Genomic DNA, 19,231 nt, shown 5'->3' on the forward strand with positions numbered 1-19,231 from the left:
TATAGAACCCCAAGCTGAAGCTCGATACCAAATATCAAGCAGTTGTGATTTGTAGTTGCTAAGAAAAGTGTTACGAAAATTTTTGCAAATCTACGCTACATGTTTCGTAAATACATTGTCGGTAAACAGGAAGTCGACGTGCGACAGACCTGAAAACGGTACACACGGTATGGACCCTTTTCACGTGACGTCACGACAAACGCGGCCGCCATTTTGGACGTGTACTACCAGTAGTTTACCACAGCCAACATTGAGGAACGGCAGCAAAGAAAGTTTTTACTTTCAGCAAGACTTCCATCATGTCACTATATTGTTGTGCACCTGGATGTAGTAACCATCAACAAACAAGGCAAGGTTTATCATTTTATCGGATCCCGACGGAGAAGATGGATAGCGGCCATTAACAGGAAAGACTGGCAGCCCTCGGCATACCAGTGCTTGTGTAGTGACCACTTTGTTGGAGGTAAGACGAATAAAATTAGCCAGAAAAGGCATTACATTGCTGTTAACATTCTGTGGCGGCGAGTGTGTAACCAAATAGGCTAAAATAACCCATTGTAACCTCTTTGTTCTTCTGTAGTAGCTATTGTTGACTAGCTAATGTCAACAACATAGTAGCTAGTATGTTACTGTAGCAATGTTTACGTTCAGTCATTTGGATGACTGTTAAAACCTTTCAGTCTCAAGTTTTTCCTTTACTGGATTTACTAGTTTACTGTAATTATGATCCGGCAGCTATTTACACCGGATCCAGTGTAAATAGCTGCCGGAGCCAACGTCCGAGGTTCCGGAGCGCGCTCCGGCTTGCTCCCCCTCAAATTAAGCAGCGCGCTCCGGCTTGCTCCCGGAGTGCTCCGGCCGAGGTTCCGGAGCGCGCTCCGACTTGCTCCCCCTCAAATTAAGCAGCACGCTCCGGCTTGCTCCCCCTCAAATTAAGCAGCGCGCTCCGGCTTGCTCCGGAGCAAGCCGGAGCGCGCTGCTTAATTTGAAGGGGAGCAAGCCGGCGCGCGCTCCGGAACCTCGGCCGGAGCACTCCTGGAGCAAGCCGGAGCGCGCTCCGGAACCTCGGACGTTGGCGTGTATGTGTATGGCAATGGGTTTTTAACGACATAGGTATACAGATCATGTGGGCCGAAGTCAGGTAAAGACGAGGGCTTCGTGTACTTCCGTACGTCAGTGAACAATCCTGGTGGAAGCAGGTAAACGTCGTTCTCTAAGCCTGCTAACCTCAATTTTTGCAAATACCTCTCCCTCTGCTCGCCCTGTAAATGCCCTACGTCGCTGGATAGTGAAGGTGTTTTCTGCATCTCGCTCCTTTTTCTTTTATGTTTTTCATTTGTCGCCTTCCTCGCATTCAAACTGATTCGAGCCGAAGTCCACTACATGTCCAAAATGGCGGTCGCGTTTACGAAGGTCACGTGACCGAAAAGGGTCTATAGAACCCCAAGCTGAAGTTTGGTACCAAGTGGCTATGATTCGTGGTTGCTGAGAAAAAGGGTCTTTTGGATGGACGGACAGAGGTAAACCAGTTATTATTATTTACAGGTGAAGTCAAAGTCAGAAGTAAGCTGGCTAATATCAGGCTAATTTCAGCTTTATTTAATTAAAACCAATGGCGTGGTGAAAATGCCATCTCAAAGTATACATTTTTATATTCTCCATCATACAGTTGTACAGATTGTTCCAAAAATTATGAAAAGTATATATTTTTATGTTGTACAGTGTGTTTCTTCACAGGACGTTTTCAATGACGTGGTCAATAATAGACTTGTTAATGGCGTGTTTTGCAAACTCACGCTATTGCAGATGAATCATCAGTTCAATTTCTTTTTTTACTGATCCACAATGGAACAAAAAAAGGTTTTAGAAGGTAATAAATTAATTAAAAAAAAAAGTTAAATATATTTGATACTGTACAATCAAGATGTGCAGCACCAGAAAACAATCAATCATTCTCGCTAACGGTTTTTAATACCTCGTATCGTTACATGTAAATCATTCCCAGGTTTATTTGAAGGACACAATCGACCACCATTTTTGCCAAGTTTCTGCTGGTGGTTCCGTTTCCATCCAAGCGCCGCACGTTTATCCCACACCCACCATTAACACACACGGATGGACGGTTTATTTGGCTTACCCTCCATGCTGACAATGGTGGTGCAGTCTTTAGATTCTTTTGGTCCCTTGACTTTGACGTTCTGTTAAACAGAGAAGATCAGCACTTAGCATGAAGGACAGATGGAGGAGATTTCCACATCAGCAAAAGACACACACACACACACACACACACTTCACTACATTGTTGCTGTGCAGGATAATGGAAGAGAAATGAGACTGCAGTTGCTGCAGCATCATGTGCTTCTCAAATATATGTTTATTATTAAAGTTCGATCATCATCATGTCGTCTGCACACAATTTCACGGTATCTTTAAAGAGCGTGCATCGCACTGCAGAAGTAATCCAAGTGCTACACTTTCAAAATAAGACACCGAACTGCACCTTAACACTAAGGAACCTTTGCGGTACCAAGTGGCTTTTCAAAGGGATGTCAGAACGCATCCTTCAGCCGAGGCACCTTTAAACCTCATTCAAAGCACATAATTGGACCACAGGGTCCACTGTTGCATCTTTAAAGGAACAGTCCACCGTACTTCCATAATGAAATATGCTCTTCTCTGAATTGAGACGAGCTGCTCTGTACCTCTCCGAGCTTTGCGCGACCTCCCAGTCAGTCAGACGCGCTGTCACTCCTGTTAGCAATGCAGCTAGGCTCAGTATGGCCAATGGTATTTTTTGGGGCTGTAGTTAGATGCGACCAAACTCTTCCATGTTTTTCCTGTTTACATAGGTTTATATGACCAGTGATATGAAACAAGTTCAGTTACACAAATTGAAACGTAGCGATTTTCTATGCTATGGAAAGTCCGCACTATAATGACAGGCGTACTAACACCTTCTGCGCGCTTCGGCAGCGCATTGATACGGAGCTGGCCGTGCCCAAAGAGGAGTGAAGGTATCAATGCGCTGCCGAAGCGCGCAGAAGGTGTTAGTACGCCTGTCATTATAGTGCGGACTTTCCAGAGCATAGAAAATCGCTACGTTTCAATTTGTGTAACTGAACTTGTTTCATATCACTGGTCATATAAACCTGTGTAAACAGGAAAAATGCGGAAGAGTTTGGTCACATCTAACTACAGCCCCAAAAAATACCATTGGCCATGCTGAGCCTAGCTACATTGCTAACAGGAGTGACAGCGCGTCTGACTGACTGGGAGGTCGCGCAAAGCTCGGAGAGGTACGGAGCAGCTCGTCTCAATTCAGAGAAGAGCATATTTCATTATGGAAGTACGGTGGACTGTTCCTTTAAAGCTGCAGTTACATTGCTTGGACCTTCTGCAAATGAAAGCCTCCTGCATAAAGGATGGAGAGAGAGAGATGATACAAAGGGAACAGCAATGAGTATACGCACTTCTGAGATCTTCTGGAACTGGGAGTTGGACTGGCTGCATTTCTCCACCGTCTCCACGGCCATTTTGTAGTTGTCCACGAAGGCTTTGTACACACCAAGCTGGCTGGCCTGAGAGAGAGAGAGAGAGATCATGCAATTCAAAAGAACAGCATTCAATTCAATTCATCTCTACTGAATACTTCAATCTGATTGGTCAGAAGGTGTTGATCCATTTTCCATAACAGCAGCCTGTATTTCCTATAATCGCGCCGGTACGTTTCACTGTGCGCATCACTCCGCTCGTCTGTCTCTGCCACGGAAAAATTCCACTTCGAGACGTCATCAGCGGACAAGGCAAAAGATACCGTTTCCAGTAACGTAACTTCGGACTCAAAGTACGAAAGCTCGTCAGCCAAAGATGAAAAGGAAGAACGGACGGCTATTTTACCAGAAGCACCTTTTAATAAGAACGTCTAAATCAATATGAGCTAGCTAGCTGACTTTCTATAAAGTAGGTGCGGCTTCTTTGGGATCGGTTTGTCCAGATCGTGTCCCGAACGTCATTTCATATTAAAATCTTGTTTGCAGAACTGTCGCACGAAAGCAATACCGCGCTCGCAATTGTACGGTTATCCTTTAGCCGTGATTAGCTCCGACACTCGACTTGTGGTCTCGTACCTACGGCTGAATCACGATCTAGCGATATATATTGCGAGTGCGACGCTGCTTAATTAATTATTTCTATAGAATCGATTTGGACAGTAAATTGAATGCAAAAAAAACCTCTCCATGTAATCCAAGCCTAAGGGAAAAAAAAAAAAAAAACACAGTTGTTAGTCAAGAAGAAAAATGTATAATCAAGCATCGATATGGTGAAGTGCTCTGAAAAGGGACATTTTTGGAAGTCGTCTCCAGCGTCAGCCAGGGCTCGAAATTAACTTTTTTTCTTTGTGTCCCCCAGTGGTCCCGAATTCTGTGTTGTATTGTCCCGAATGGAAGCAATAGTGTCCCCATTTTTTTCCTCTCTGAAATAACCAGTGGTTAATATTATCATATGAAGTTACTATTATATTTGTAACTATGCGATTTTGAACCCTTTATATCATTTTTACAATAAGTCACAAGACACAAGCGACACATGTCCAATACATCATCTACTTCAAAATTACAGTTATTGCATTTTCAGTTTATTAAACTTTGGCGATCTCACTGTATGAATAGATACCCGTTTATTTAAAGGGGCCAACTAGCTCATTCAGAAAATGTTTCAACTCCCTACATCTGCAGTACACTTTAGCTGAAAATAAGACCCCTTTTATGTTCATTTCATCTACTTATACCTTGAATATCTGTTGGCACTTATAAGGCCAACTTATAATTTTCACCATGACCGTTATCCATTTTTATGAACTTTCCGTTATCCATTACCGTTATCCATTTTATGAACTTTCCGTTATCCATTTTTATGAACTTTCCGTTATCCATTTTTATGAACTTTCGCTGCCGGGTGCAAATGTTAGTAACATCAGCATAGTGGCAGGTCCGAGCCTAGTTGTGCTGCTGACTGACTAAACTTTCTGAACTAGAAAGACACCAAGAAAACTCACTTATTCTGTTGAACGGTATCTTCCGTCAATATCATCCACATCATTCCTGTTGTATTTTATAACGTGTCTAACAGTGTTCATTCAGTTCATTCAGTTGCTAGCGTTGCCTGCAGACCAGGCGATGACACTTTGGATCCTGAAGGTCCCGGAGACGTTATGTCTGGGCTTTCAGTTTCTTCCCCGCGGTCGGTCCGCTTCAACCACTTCAGCATTTTTGTTCTGGCAAGAGTCGGCGCAGCGTGTGCGGTAGCAATTCCATTCCAAGTCCATATAATGCGGACTCCGGCCGAAGATTCTAGAACAGAATGCGCTGCTCTGTAGCCTACGGATGCAGGTGCATCGAAAGTGTAGCTACTATATATTTTTCGCTGTTAACGTTTTAAAATTAAAATTGACAAATTAGGTGAATGTCTACGTATGTGTTACGGCTTTGGAAATAATATTAATGTAGAACTTTTTTTCTAGATCTATTTTTTTCCATTGTCCCGGGATTGTCCCAGATATGATAATTTTGTGTCCCGATGACATTTTTTATGGTCCCCGGGACGTCGGGACACCGTTAGTTTCGAGCGCTGGCGTCAGCGCTTCGTAACAATCAGGGAGGGAAAGTGAAACACAGCGATCCTAGCAGTTGCGTTCCTAAGCCGAGAGCCATACTATTGAAAATCCCATAGACCCGATTTTTAAAAAAAATCCCACGAAGTTATGACGTGGAACTTGTACACTCCCAAAAAATATGTTGTATATGTTGGGATTATCTACTAACTGTGAAAGGATCAGGTGAAATTTCGCTGTCTTTTAAAAGATCGAAATTGCGCCTAACCTGTCAGAAACGGACTACAACCAAACTGTCTAGACAGAGTCGCTCATATTGCGTCAGCAGTAGGCTTGATAAGTTTTGTTCTTCATACGAGCCCTTACGAGTGCTGACGGCTCTCCCTGTGAATAGCGGCAGTTGACTACATGCCCTGATCTGTAATGGTTATCCCCACGAGGGATGCATTTCTTATTGGTACAGAAATACTCCGCCAACCACGCTATACAAATCGGCATGTTGGTGTAGGCTACTCGCCGGCCGCTACCCGCTACAGATTTGGAAAGGCGCTAGACTCGCGGTGACGTCACATACGCGATGGGTCCGTGTAGTCTTTGATCAGCTTATTAAAAAAAACATTCAAAACAATTCAAATCGGCGGAAAAAATAAAGTATGATCACCAGGATCGATAAAGCTGCCCGACATGCACAACATATAGAAGCCATTGTCTTAACTTTGAAGCGTAACCCGAAATGTAATTTTTTGAAAAGATATTCCCATTCATTTTGCCATAGAGGTTGGAACGCATCCAGCAGGGGGCGATGAGATTACTTTCCCTCCCTATCATACCCCTTTTCCACCAAAGCAGTTCCAGGGCTGGTTCGGGGCCAGTGCTTAGTTTGGAACCGGGTTTTCTGTTTCCACGGACAAAGAACTGGCTCTGGGGCCAGAAAAACCGGTTCCAGGCTAGCACCAACTCTCTGCTGGGCCAGACGAAAGAACCGCTTACGTCAGCGGTGGGGCGGAGTTGTTAAGACCAACAACAATAACAAGACCTCGAAAGATCGCCATTTTTAAGTGACGAGAAGCAGTAGCTGTACAAACGCGAACTCAGCCATTATTATTATTATTGTTGTTGCTGCTGCTGCTTCTTCCGTGTTGTTTTTGCTTTGATATTCGTGCCAAGGTTTATGCAAACGTAGCGCCGTAACTGACGTATACAGCGACGTAATGACGTGGCTCCGCTTAGCACCGCGAGCTATGGAAAAGCAAACTGGTTCTCAGCTGGCTCGCAAGTTGAACGAGTTGTGAACCAGCACCGGCTCCGACCCAGCCCTGGAACTGATTTGGTGGAAAAGGGGTATCAGAGGTGTTTCTTTCTGTTTTCCACCACATGAAAGTCTTCAGGACGGATGACGTCATGTTTTGTGGTTTCTTGGTCTGGAAAAGTCAGTATGCGATGTGGATATGGTGCTTCAGTTAGCTGATAATCTGACTGTATGCTGCTTTATAATGGTTATATTATAAAGCAGTTATATTATATTATAAATTCCTTTAAGCACTCCATCTTGAAGGGAGAGTGAACGTGTGTGTGTGTGTGTGTGTGTGTGTGTGTGTGTGTGTGTGTGTGTGTTACAGTCAGGCTGCTGTCGTCATTTAGCGATAGTCATTATTTAGCATCCCATCCTCTCTGCATCTTTCCTGCAGACTTCATATGCAGTACACACACACACACACACACACGTCAGTATCATTTTAAGCCAGTGTTTCTCAAAATGAGTAATTGAGAGAGAGAGAGAGAGAGAGAGAGAGAGAGAGAGAGAGAGAGGCTCACTCATGCTCAACATGTTCTTCTGCTCAGAAGCTTCATCCCTCCCTTCTGCTCATTTATTCCTTCCGTGTAACTAATTACACCACCATCTGCCTACCCAACTAATATCATCTCTCTCTCTCTCTCTCTCACACACACACGTCAGCTTGAGTATTAAAAGCCTGTGTAAGGACAGACTTTGCTCAACTTTCTCTCCCTCTAGCTATCCATTTCCCCTCTTTGTCTCAATCTCTCCGCTTCTCTCTCAATATTGTTTCTCCTGCTACCTCTTCTTTTCACCCCTTATCTCCACCTTTCCATTTCTCCTAGTTTCCTGTCCATTTCGCCTTCTCTCTTGCACACGGTCCCTTACTTCTCTCTCTTTCTCACTCCATCTCTCTTCATTTCTCTCAAGCTCTCTCGCTCTATTTTGCTATCTCTCGATTGCTTTCACCTCACCGTTTCTCTCCCTCTCTCGTTATTCCCCACTCTAATTCCCTCGATCTCCCTCTCTTCACTTCTCTCTCGCTCTTTCTCACTCCAACTCTTTTTCCCCCCCTCCATTTCTCTCCCTCCTTCTTTCTTGCCATCTCTCTCCATTTCTTCACGTCTCGCTCCAACTCTTTCCCGTTCTCTTTATTTCCCCCACTGTCCATCTTTATCGCCCTCTCTGGCTCCTTTTCATCATGTATCAGGGTGCGCGTCGTATCGCATTGTCGAAGACGACGGTTGTTAGTTTTCTCTCGTTTTACCTGCTGCGTTTATTCGTCGTAAACCACGATGACTTCTATTCGTCATGTACGATTTGCACTTTTTGTGTTAACTTTGTTTCGTCCACATCGCCATGATTTTAAATAACTACTATTGTACTTTTAATGCAGGAAAAGTTCCCATGCCCAGAGATGTACTCTTAATAGAAGACAGAACGAGTAGATTCTAGTTTAATGAGTGCTGTAATTGAATTTAGTACTGCGTGCGCGCACGCGCACACACACATATAATTATGTTAAAACAAAAATACTGCAGGCTTCATTTTGGCTTCCTGAACATTCATTAAAAGAATGAGGCAAGGGAACGAGGGACTAAGTGTAGCACTGTAAGCTCACTATAACCAAGAAATGAGACACAAGCCCAGCTCATCACTCAATCAAAACACACACAGTGCAGCTGACGTTACCTCTCTGTGAAATCTGCCTTTCCAGTTAAGAACAGGACGCTTCCCAAATCATCATCGCTCGCAGAGGGACGCATCGCTCTTCTACAAACCAGTAGACGCCCAAGTTCGAACCCTTTCACATGAGCTCACGGTTTACGCCAGCAAATTTCCTGAACGTTGATTTCATTAGTTCTGACTGATCTGATCTGTCGGTTTTAGTGCTCCTGAAAAGCCGACAATGAGAACCAAACGGTGACACGACTTCAGAACAAGAGAACAGTGACGATCCCGGCTGAAAACGCTGAACCTGAAAAAAATACACAGCCTTGAAGTGAGCAGGCTGCAGAAGCCTGAAGTTACAAAACTTGAAAAATGCAGGACTCTGAAGTCGGTGAACAAGTAATTTCTCCCAAAAGTTGAGCAGGTCTGAAGTTACAGAGTAGTTATAAAATTAAGCTATAAAATCGTGAAATTACACAAGTCTGAAGTTACCCTGAACCTGGAAACTATAGAACTTTGAATTTGCTCCAAAATTACAGAACCCTGCGGTTACACCGGTCTGAAGTTACGCCACATGAGTCTAAAATGATAGATAGATAGATACAACCCCGATTCCAAAAAAGTTGGGACAAAGTACAAATTGTAAATAAAAACGGAATGCAATAATTTACAAATCTCAAAAACTGATATTGTATTCACAATAGAACATAGACAACATATCAAATGTCGAAAGTGAGACGTTTTGAAATTTCATGCCAAATATTGGCTCATTTGAAATTTCATGACAGCAACACATCTCAAAAAAGTTGGGACAGGGGCAATAAGAGGCTGGAAAAGTTAAAGGTACAAAAAAGGAACAGCTGGAGGACCAAATTGCAACTCATTAGGTCAATTGGCAATAGGTCATTAACATGACTGGGTATAAAAAGAGCATCTTGGAGTGGCAGCGGCTCTCAGAAGTAAAGATGGGAAGAGGATCACCAATCCCCCTAATTCTGCGCCGACAAATAGTGGAGCAATATCAGAAAGGAGTTCGACAGTGTAAAATTGCAAAGAGTTTGAACAGATCATCATCTACAGTGCATAATATCATCAAAAGATTCAGAGAATCTGGAAGAATCTCTGTGCGTAAGGGTCAAGGCCGGAAAACCATACTGGGTGCCCGTGATCTTCGGGCCCTTAGACGGCACTGCATCACATACAGGCATGCTTCTGTACTGGAAATCACAAAATGGGCTCAGGAATATTTCCAGAGAACATTATCTGTGAACACAATTCACCGTGCCATCCGCCGTTGCCAGCTAAAACTCTATAGTTCAAAGAAGAAGCCGTATCTAAACATGATCCAGAAGCGCAGACGTCTTCTCTGGGCCAAGGCTCATTTAAAATGGACTGTGGCAAAGTGGAAAACTGTTCTGTGGTCAGACGAATCAAAATGTGAAGTTCTTTATGGAAATCAGGGACACCGTGTCATTCGGACTAAAGAGGAGAAGGACGACCCAAGTTGTTATCAGCGCTCAGTTCAGAAGCCTGCATCTCTGATGGCATGGGGTTGCATTAGTGCGTGTGGCATGGGCAGCTTACACATCTGGAAAGACACCATCAATGCTGAAAGGTACAGTGGGGCAAAGAAGTATTTAGTCAGCCACCAATTGTGCCAGTTCTCCCACTTAAAAAGATGAGAGAGGCCTGTAATTTTCATCATAGGTACACTTCAACTATGAGAGACAGAATGGGGGGAAAGAATCCAGGAAATCACATTGTAGGATTTTTAATGAATTAATTGGTAAATTCCTCGGTAAAATAAGTATTTGGTCACCTACAAACAAGCAAGATTTCTGGCTCTCACAGACCTGTAACTTCTTCTTTAAGATGCTCCTCTGTCCTCCACTCGTTACCTGTATTAATGGCACCTGTTTGAACTCGTTATCAGTATAAAAGACGCCTGTCCACAACCTCAAACAGTCATACTCCAAACTCCACTATGGCCAAGACCAAAGAGCTGTCAAAGGACACCAGAAACAAAATTGTAGACCTGCACCAGGCTGGGAAGACTGAATCTGCAATAGGTAAGCAGCTTGGTGTGAAGAAATCAACTGTGGGAGCAATTATTAGAAAATGGAAGACATACAAGACCACTGATAATCTCTCTCGATCTGGGGCTCCACGCAAAATCTCACCCCGTGGGGTCAAAATGATCACAAGAACGGTGAGCAAAAATCCCAGAACCACACGGGGGGACCTAGTGAATGACCTGCAGAGAGCTGGGACCAAAGTAACAAAGGCTACCATCAGTAACACACTACGCCGCCAGGGACTCAAATCCTGCAGTGGCAGATGTGTCCCCCTGCTTAAGCCAGTACATGTCCAGGCCCGTCTGAAGTTTGCTAGAGAGCATTTGGATGATCCAGAAGAGGATTGGGAGAATGTCATATGGTCAGATGAAACCAAAATAGAACTTTTTGGTAAAAACTCAACTTGTCGTGTTTGGAGGAGAAAGAATGCTGAGTTGCATCCAAAGAACACCATACCTACTGTGAAGCATGGGGGTGGAAACATCATGCTTTGGGGCTGTTTTTCTGCAAAGGGACCAGGACGACTGATCCGTGTAAAGGAAAGAATGAATGGGGCCATGTATCGTGAGATTTTGAGTGAAGATCTCCTTCCATCAGCAAGGGCATTGAAGATGAAACGTGGCTGGGTCTTTCAGCATGACAATGATCCCAAACACACCGCCCGGGCAACGAAGGAGTGGCTTCGTAAGAAGCATTTCAAGGTCCTGGAGTGGCCTAGCCAGTCTCCAGATCTCAACCCCATAGAAAATCTTTGGAGGGAGTTGAAAGTCCGTGTTGCCCAGCGACAGCCCCAAAACATCACTGCTCTAGAGGAGATCTGCATGGAGGAATGGGCCAAAATACCAGCAACAGTGTGTGAAAACCTTGTGAAGACTTACAGAAAACGTTTGACCTCTGTCATTGCCAAGAAAGTTATATAACAAAGTATTGAGATGAACTTTTCTTATTGACCAAATACTTATTTTCCACCATAATTTGCAAATAAATTCTTTAAAAATCAAACAATGTGATTTTCTGGATTTTTTTCTCATTTTGTCTCTCATAGTTGAGGTATACCTATGATGAAAATTACAGGCCTCTCTCATCTTTTTAAGTGGGAGAACTTGCACAATTGGTGACTGACTAAATACTTTTTTGCCCCACTGTATATCCAGGTTCTAGAGCAACATATGTTCTGCAATTCCAGAATCCAAACCTGAAGGTTCAGAACCCTGAAGTAGCAGAACCCGAAACTGAAATACTTGAATAGTCCCCAAGAGCAGGGGCGCAGATACGTTTTTTGAACTGGGCGGGACAAAGCTGCCAGCAAACCAACCCCAATCCCAACATGTGCGAGGAATATACTCTGATGCCCTCAGGGCGGCGACATTACTCAGCTAAGACAAAAAACATCACTCCTTCATCCCTGCAACCGTTAGCTTAGGCCTACTAATAAATAAAGAGTAGGAATTGCAAAACTGCAAAACTAGTTTTAAAACCGCTTTATTTATATAACAGGAGGGAGAGCAAGCCCCAAACCATCCTAAATTATTATTATTATTATTAAATTGTAGAAGTCTGGGAGGCTTGCTCCTCATACAGTTATCAACTTGAGGCCAATTTAGCATGTTTTAAATCTGAATTTCTTGCGTTTGCTTACCTCAAAGTGTCCGCAGATCATGCACAGACTTATCCATTATATCCACAGTTTTTTGCCAAGTCTCACACAGGTTTCTTTCAAGTCTACTGTTGGGTCAATAAATCATAAATAAAACAGCTCAGACTTGTTTGTTTAAGTCGTTTGCCACTCCACTTTATTCTTGTGGGTTCACATACCGCTGCCGTTATTATCCCCTTATCACGAGTTTGTTGGTCTTCCAATATGGAGCAGGGTCTGTTTACTTCCGGTTTCGGGTGACGTCAGTGAAATCCCTCTATAAGTGGGGGGGACCGAACGAGGTGAATTTAAATCTGGGTGGGACGAATCCCACCCGTCCCACCCTCTATCTGCGCCCGTGCCCAAGAGAACATGAACGTGTGGAAATCCACAGAACGTAAATTCTTATTGTTCAAAAATGCTCATTACGCAGCCCAAGGTAGAGCTTCCACCGACAGGTACACTACCGTTCAAAAGTTTGGGGTCACCCAGACAATGTTGTGTTTTCCATGAAAAGTCACACTTTTATTTCCCACCATAAGTTGTAAAATGAATAGAAAATATAGTCAAGACCTTTTTCTGGCCATTTTGAGCATTTAATCGACCCCACAAATTTATGTGATGCTCCAGAAACTCAATCTGCTCAAAGGAAGGTCAGTTTTATAGCTTCTCTAAAGAGCTCAACTGTTTTCAGCTGTGCTAACATGATTGTACAAGGGTTTTCTAATCATCCATTAGCCTTCTGAGGCAATGAGCAAACACATTGTACCATTAGAACACTGGAGTGAGAGTTGCTGGAAATGGGCCTCTATAGACCCCTTTCACATGACGTCACCGCGCCGCGAGATTTTGTTAGGCGTCATATTGGAAGACCAAGTACATGCACTCACAATATAAAACAAAGTACGAGCGAGAGTAAAGTGACACGATGGCTGATAATTCGGGTTATGTGAGTGCATTACCAGCTGCAGAAAGGGCACGGTATGTGGAGAAACTGGCTGTGATTGATGGGTTTGACCCATATGATAAGACTCGCGGCAAGGGAGAATGGAAACATAAGGAGGACCGGACACCAATTCTGCCATCTGTTTGCTACCCAGACATTGTAAACTATTTGTTGTTTACATCCAGTGCCTACACTCAGTGTTCGAATTATGCCGATATTTTCGGGGGGTCCCTTTTTTTCCCCTGGGGGGGGGGGGCCTTGCGCTTGTCTCGGAGCGCGGATCTCCAAACACATGAGAAGCCTATCTTACACATATCACGTGGACTCCACACCTCCACACACGCATCGCGTCTGAAGTCATAACTCATCAGGGGAAATCCTGTCCGCATTGGCATGTTCAAAAAACAACCTCGCGTCAACAATGATACCACACGCAAGAAAAAAAAAAAAAAAAAACAGTCAGGCTACTCAACAACCAACCTGGCAGCAGCGAGCAAGCCCCAAACCATCCTAAATTATTATTATTAAATTGTAGAAGTCTGGGAGGCTTGCTCCTCATACAGTTATCAACTCGGGCCACTTTAGCATGTTTTAAATCTGAATTTCTTGCGTTTGCTTACCTCAAAGTGTCCGCAGATCATGCACAGACTTATCCATTATATCCACAGTTTTTTGCCAAGTCTCACACAGGTTTCTTTCAAGTCTACCATTGGGTCAATAAATCATAAATAAAACAGCTCAGATTTGCTTGTTTAAGTCGTTTGCCACTCCACTTTATTCTCGTGGGTTCACATACCACTGCCGTTATTTCCCCCTAATCACGAGTTTGTTGGTCTTCCAATATGGAGCAGGGTCTGTTTACTTCCGGTTTTGGGTGACGCCAGTGAAAGGGGTCTACACACCTATGGAGATACTGCACCAAAAACCAGACATTTGCAGCTAGAATAGTCATTTACCACATTAGCAATGTATAGAGTGGATTTCTGATTAGTTTAAAGTGATCTTCATTGAAAAGAACAGTGATTTTCTTTCAAAAATAAGGACGACATTTCAAAGTGACCCCAAACTTTTGAACGGTAGTGTACAACCTAAAAACCGACAGATTCGTAATAAAACTCATTATTAACACCTCTGACAAGGTGATTTTGGGGGAGGACTCCAAAAGAACAACGATGGTGATCAGTGAGAGGGAGCACTACCATCACACATCTGTCCACAGGAAGGAGCATCACTAAAAGCCCATGACTTGAGTCAACAAACGTTCACTCGGATAAGCTCACCAGCTTCTGGAAGAGGTGCCCGACTGTGACCTTATCGTCCCACTGCTGAATGTTGGGGAAAAGGGCATCGTAAAACTCCTTATGGATCTCGTAGATATCTTGGATCTTGTAGAAGATGGTTTCGATCTGCTCCATCGTTAGCACAGGCTTGGACGTGGTGGCCGTGGCCTTCAAAGGACGCATCGGCTGAGGAAAGAGAGAGAGGGAAATCAGGGTTAGGAAATAGGAGTTAACACTTTGACACAAGGGGCTCAGGTTATTTGCCATGCAAGTTAGAAAAACACCCCACCACATGGAAGAGGGAATGCATTTCACTAACTCTTTTCTAGCTTCAGGTTTGTGGCTTTCTTCGGACAATCACGATACATTAAAGTTAATGGAAAAGTCCAACGAAGCAAGTGACTCAGTGTTTACATTAGGCAGGATCCTTTCCATTTACACTTATATTAATGGTGATTCAATAGTGACCTAACCTTCCCCTTATCTACACTCACGAGAGAACTATTCTAAATGGATTCATTTTTATCAGAGGTCGTCCGATAAGGTCATTTGTCAGCAGTCTGACACGATGATATGCGAGGCCAGCAGGCTACCACGGACAAGCATTCTACACTTCGGGGGGGGAGGGGGGGGACAAACACAACACAGAAATAGGATTACAGTGAAATAAGGGGTGTTCACACGGCACATATTTGCATCGATGCTGCACCGATGTATTTTGTTGCGATATATCTTACACCGGTGTAAATTTTGTGGAGCGTTCACACGTCACAACCCTGCTTACTAGAGAGAAGCGCATTAGCACCGGTGCAGCCCCGCTTGCGTTCACACGGCAGTTTTTGCGACCGTGCTATACGATAGTAATAATGAGGAAATTAAATATGTGCATGCGTGAAAATGTACTTCCTTTTCCCAGTTGTCATGGCATCACCAAGCGCCGGGAAAACAACGTGGATGAAGACACCAGTGTTGCCAGATACTGCTGACGTTTTCCAGTTCAAATCCACCAAAATGCACTTAAAACCGCCCAATCTGGCAACACTGGAAGACACGCAGTTCTGTTGTTGTTGATATTCGCCATTTTGGAAGCGCAAAATACCAGGATGCAAATTATGCAATGCCCATACGTAATCAACTCTCCTCACGCGTAGCGAGTCTACCCCTGTAGCGTTCAGACGTCCCATTTTATATCGGTGCTGCCCCGCAAACTAGCATTTACTCCGGAGTAAATTTCTTAAAGGTCCCATGGCATGAAATTTTCACTTTGAGGTTTTTTAACGTTAAAATGAGTTCCTCTGACCTTCTTAAGTCACCCCAGTGGCTAGAAATTTCATAATGTGTAAACCAAACTATGCCCAACATTTGAGAATGGCGCGTCAAAACGGCGCGTTGATAAACTCTTCCCTTGCCTACGTCAGCAAGGGAGATGATCCCCACGCCCCCCCTCTGGATTCCCACCCACTGTATGGACTGCCCCACCCAGTTGTAGTGAGGAGACCATAGAGGACACAACAACATGGCATCACCTAAGCGAGCGAAACATGGAAATTGCGCTGTACATGGATGTGACAACACAGAAAGGAGTCTGTTTTTACTGCCGACGGGAGAGCCCCTGAAGACGCAGTGGCTTAATTTTATTTACTCCAATAATACGCCGTCGAGTCTACCTAAGACGGTGTATGTTTGTCGGAAGCATTTTCCTGATGAATGTTTCCACAACTTGGGACAGTACAGGGCAGGTTTTGCACATCAACTGTCACTGAAGCCTGGGTCCGTACCAAGCATCCCTGCCGCCTCAGCCACAAACACCGAACAAGTAAGTGTATAACTGGTCGTTTTGCCGCGTTTTAAAATCGGTGCGTTAGCCCAGCAATGGCTACATTAGCTGTGCAGCTAACCGCTTCCTGCAGTTAGCCAGGTAATCTGCGCTACAAAACTAAAGAGCAAGCAGCATGCTCTGTTAAACTGAGTTTAGTCTGGAAATTGACTGTAACTTATGAGCTTATGTTTGACTATTGCTCCGCAATGCATGTCTTCTGTTGGATAAGCGATATGTTGCTGTAGTTGCTGCTTCTATCCTCTTTGGTTATGGAGTGCGTGTTCAAGCCTAGGGTATTATACGTTCGTAAACTACCACTCCGAACACTCTCACTCTCTGTTCTCTGTGTCACGTTGAGTTTACGAAAGGAGTCCGAGGGAGAACGGGGTTTTGTCTTAGCAGCATGGCTACAGGCGCTGATAGCAGCGAGTATGTGCGCGCGCAGCTTGGTCAAGCCCCTCCCCCCATGGCCCGCCCCCACCCTCTACCCTTCCCCGCCTCCTGCTTCTCATTAGCAAAACGACGCACTGGGAAAAGCGCTGAAATGGGGCTTTCTCCCAGGAGGCTATATTTACGTGCCGAGGGTTCATTTCGAGAAAGGCTGCGGATATAACATCCGGAAGCCTCCACGAGCCCGTTTAAAGCATCAACAAACCACCATGCCATGGGACCTTTAAACCACCTCCCGAGCAGGGTTAGATTTGCACCGGTTTAAGCAGCTTTCAGGGGCTACACCGGTATAACTTTGTACCGTGTGAATGCTCTACCGGGGCAGCCCCGGTGCTACACCGGAGTAAAAGTTGCCGTGTGAACACCCCTATAGCTTGAATTTTGTTCTTGGAACCAGGAATACCACAGCAAGAAGTCATCAAAATGCACAGACTGGTATGAAATAGAGGCTGGGGCTGATTTCTTTTTAGTCCAGAGTGTAGATCATTGACCGGCGGTGTGAAACGAGCCCCGGATTTGGCGGCCATTGGGTCGAGTTTTTCTGAAACGCGCCAGTTGAGAAGCTGCACGGGAAACGCAACAGCGGGTGCAATAACCATGAACGAGACGGATTACGAATTAAACTGAAGTACTGTTTGAGTGACTCAGCTGACTAACGGCAATTGTTTCCCCATTCACGCTGTTCAGAAGAAACATGGCATGATTACACGTTTATCAGTCAAGTCTGCTAATTGGTACGCTCGCAGTATTGAGGTTGGAAAACAAACCACAAAACAAGTTGCTGTTATCGGTTGCGTTTTAGCGGCTATAAACAAACATTTCATCACTTTCTCTTGAAGTTAATAAGAAAAGAGAACTTTTTCCCAGCTTACACAGCTTGTGAGAGAGAAACCACAAATGGTGACGTCCTTTAAAACTAAAAATCATCATCTGCTGACCATTCAGATTTGAGAAATTTGTGCAACACATCGTCAACATCGATATTTAAAATAAACATCAAATTGTAGTTATTAGCTCATCCGGCCAACAGGAGATGAGCTTGTGTCATCGTGTGTTGTCCATATTTCACAAAAATCGGGCCTTCTCTATCAATTCTTCACTGATTTTTATCCTTTTTGGCAGGAACGTAGGGGTACCTAGGGTGCACAAAGTGGTGCTTGAAAGTTTGTGAACCCTTTAGAATTTTCTATATTTCTGCATAAATATGACCTAAAACATCAGGTTTCCACACAAGTCCTAAAAGTAGATAAAGAGAACCCAGTTAAACAAATGAGACAAAAATATTGTACTTGGTCATTTATTTATTGAGGAAAATGATCCAATATTACATATCTGTGAGTGGCAAAAGTATGTGAACCTCTAGGATTAGCAGTTAATTTGAAGGTGAAATTAGAGTCAGGTGTTTTCAATCAATGGGATGACAAATCAGGTGTGAGTGGGCACCCTGTTTTATTTAAAGAACAGGGATCTATCAAAGTCTGATCTTCACAACACATGTTTGTGGAAGTGGATCATGTCACGAACAAAGGAGATTTCTGAGGACCTCAGAAAAAGCGTTGTTGATGCTCATCAGGCTGGAAAAGGTTACAAAACCATCTCTAAAGAGTTTGGACTCCACCAATCCACAGTCAGACAGATTGTGTACAAATGGAGGAAATTCAAGACCATTGTTACCCTCCCCAGGAGTGGTCAACCAACAAAGATCACTCCAAGAGCAAGGCGTGCAATAGTCGGTGAGGTCACAAAGGACCCCAGGGTAACTTCTAAGCAACTGAAGGCCTCTCTCACATTGGCTAATGTTAATGTTCATGAGTCCACCATCAGGAGAAGACTGAACAACAATGGTGTGCATGGCAGGGTTGCAAGGAGAAAGCCACTGCTCTCCAAAAAGAACATTGCTGCTCGTCTGCAGTTTGCTAAAGATCACGTGGACAAGCCAGAAGGCTATTGCAAAAATGTTTTGTGGACAGACGAGACCAAAATAGAACTTTCTGGTTTAAATGAGAAGCGTTATGTTTGGAGAAAGGAAAACGCTGCATTCCAGCATAAGAACGTTATCCCATCTGTGAAACATGGTGGTGGTAGTAGTATCATGGTTTGGGCCCGTTTTGCTGCATCTGGGCCAGGACGGATGGCAAGCCCATCACTGATTTAACAATGAATTCTGAATTATACCAGCGAATTCTAAAGGAAAATGTCAGCACATCTGTCCATGAGCTGAATCTCAAGAGAAGGTGGGTCATGCAGCAAGACAACGACCCTAAGCACACAAGTTATTCTACCAAAGAATGGTTAAAGAAGAATAAAGTTAAATGTTTTGGAATGGCCAAGTCAAAGTCCTGACCTTAATCCAATGGAAATGTTGTGGAAGGACCTGAAGTGAGTAGTTCATGTGAGGAAACCCACCAACATCCCAGAGTTGAAGCTGTTCTGTACGGAGGAACGGGCTAAAATTCCTCCAAGCCCG

General features: G+C 44.0%; 1 protein-coding gene across 6 annotated transcripts in view; it reads right to left on the reverse strand.

Moving 5' to 3' along the window:
- The window catches only part of abr (ABR activator of RhoGEF and GTPase), a 300,438-nt gene that overhangs the window by 103,852 nt on the left and 177,355 nt on the right, over nt 1-19,231 (reverse strand). For all 6 annotated transcript variants that reach the window (XM_060912269.1, XM_060912268.1, XM_060912272.1 and 3 more), the window contains exons 4-6: nt 14,496-14,681; nt 3,471-3,578; nt 2,138-2,198 (exon numbers count right to left, since the gene is read on the reverse strand). In XM_060912269.1, coding sequence (XP_060768252.1) covers nt 2,138-2,198; nt 3,471-3,578; nt 14,496-14,681 — 355 coding nt within the window. The remainder of the gene's footprint in view (nt 1-2,137; nt 2,199-3,470; nt 3,579-14,495; nt 14,682-19,231) is intronic.

This window comes from Neoarius graeffei, chromosome 28, assembly GCF_027579695.1.
Source record: "Neoarius graeffei isolate fNeoGra1 chromosome 28, fNeoGra1.pri, whole genome shotgun sequence".
Lineage (NCBI taxonomy): Eukaryota > Metazoa > Chordata > Actinopteri > Siluriformes > Ariidae > Neoarius > Neoarius graeffei.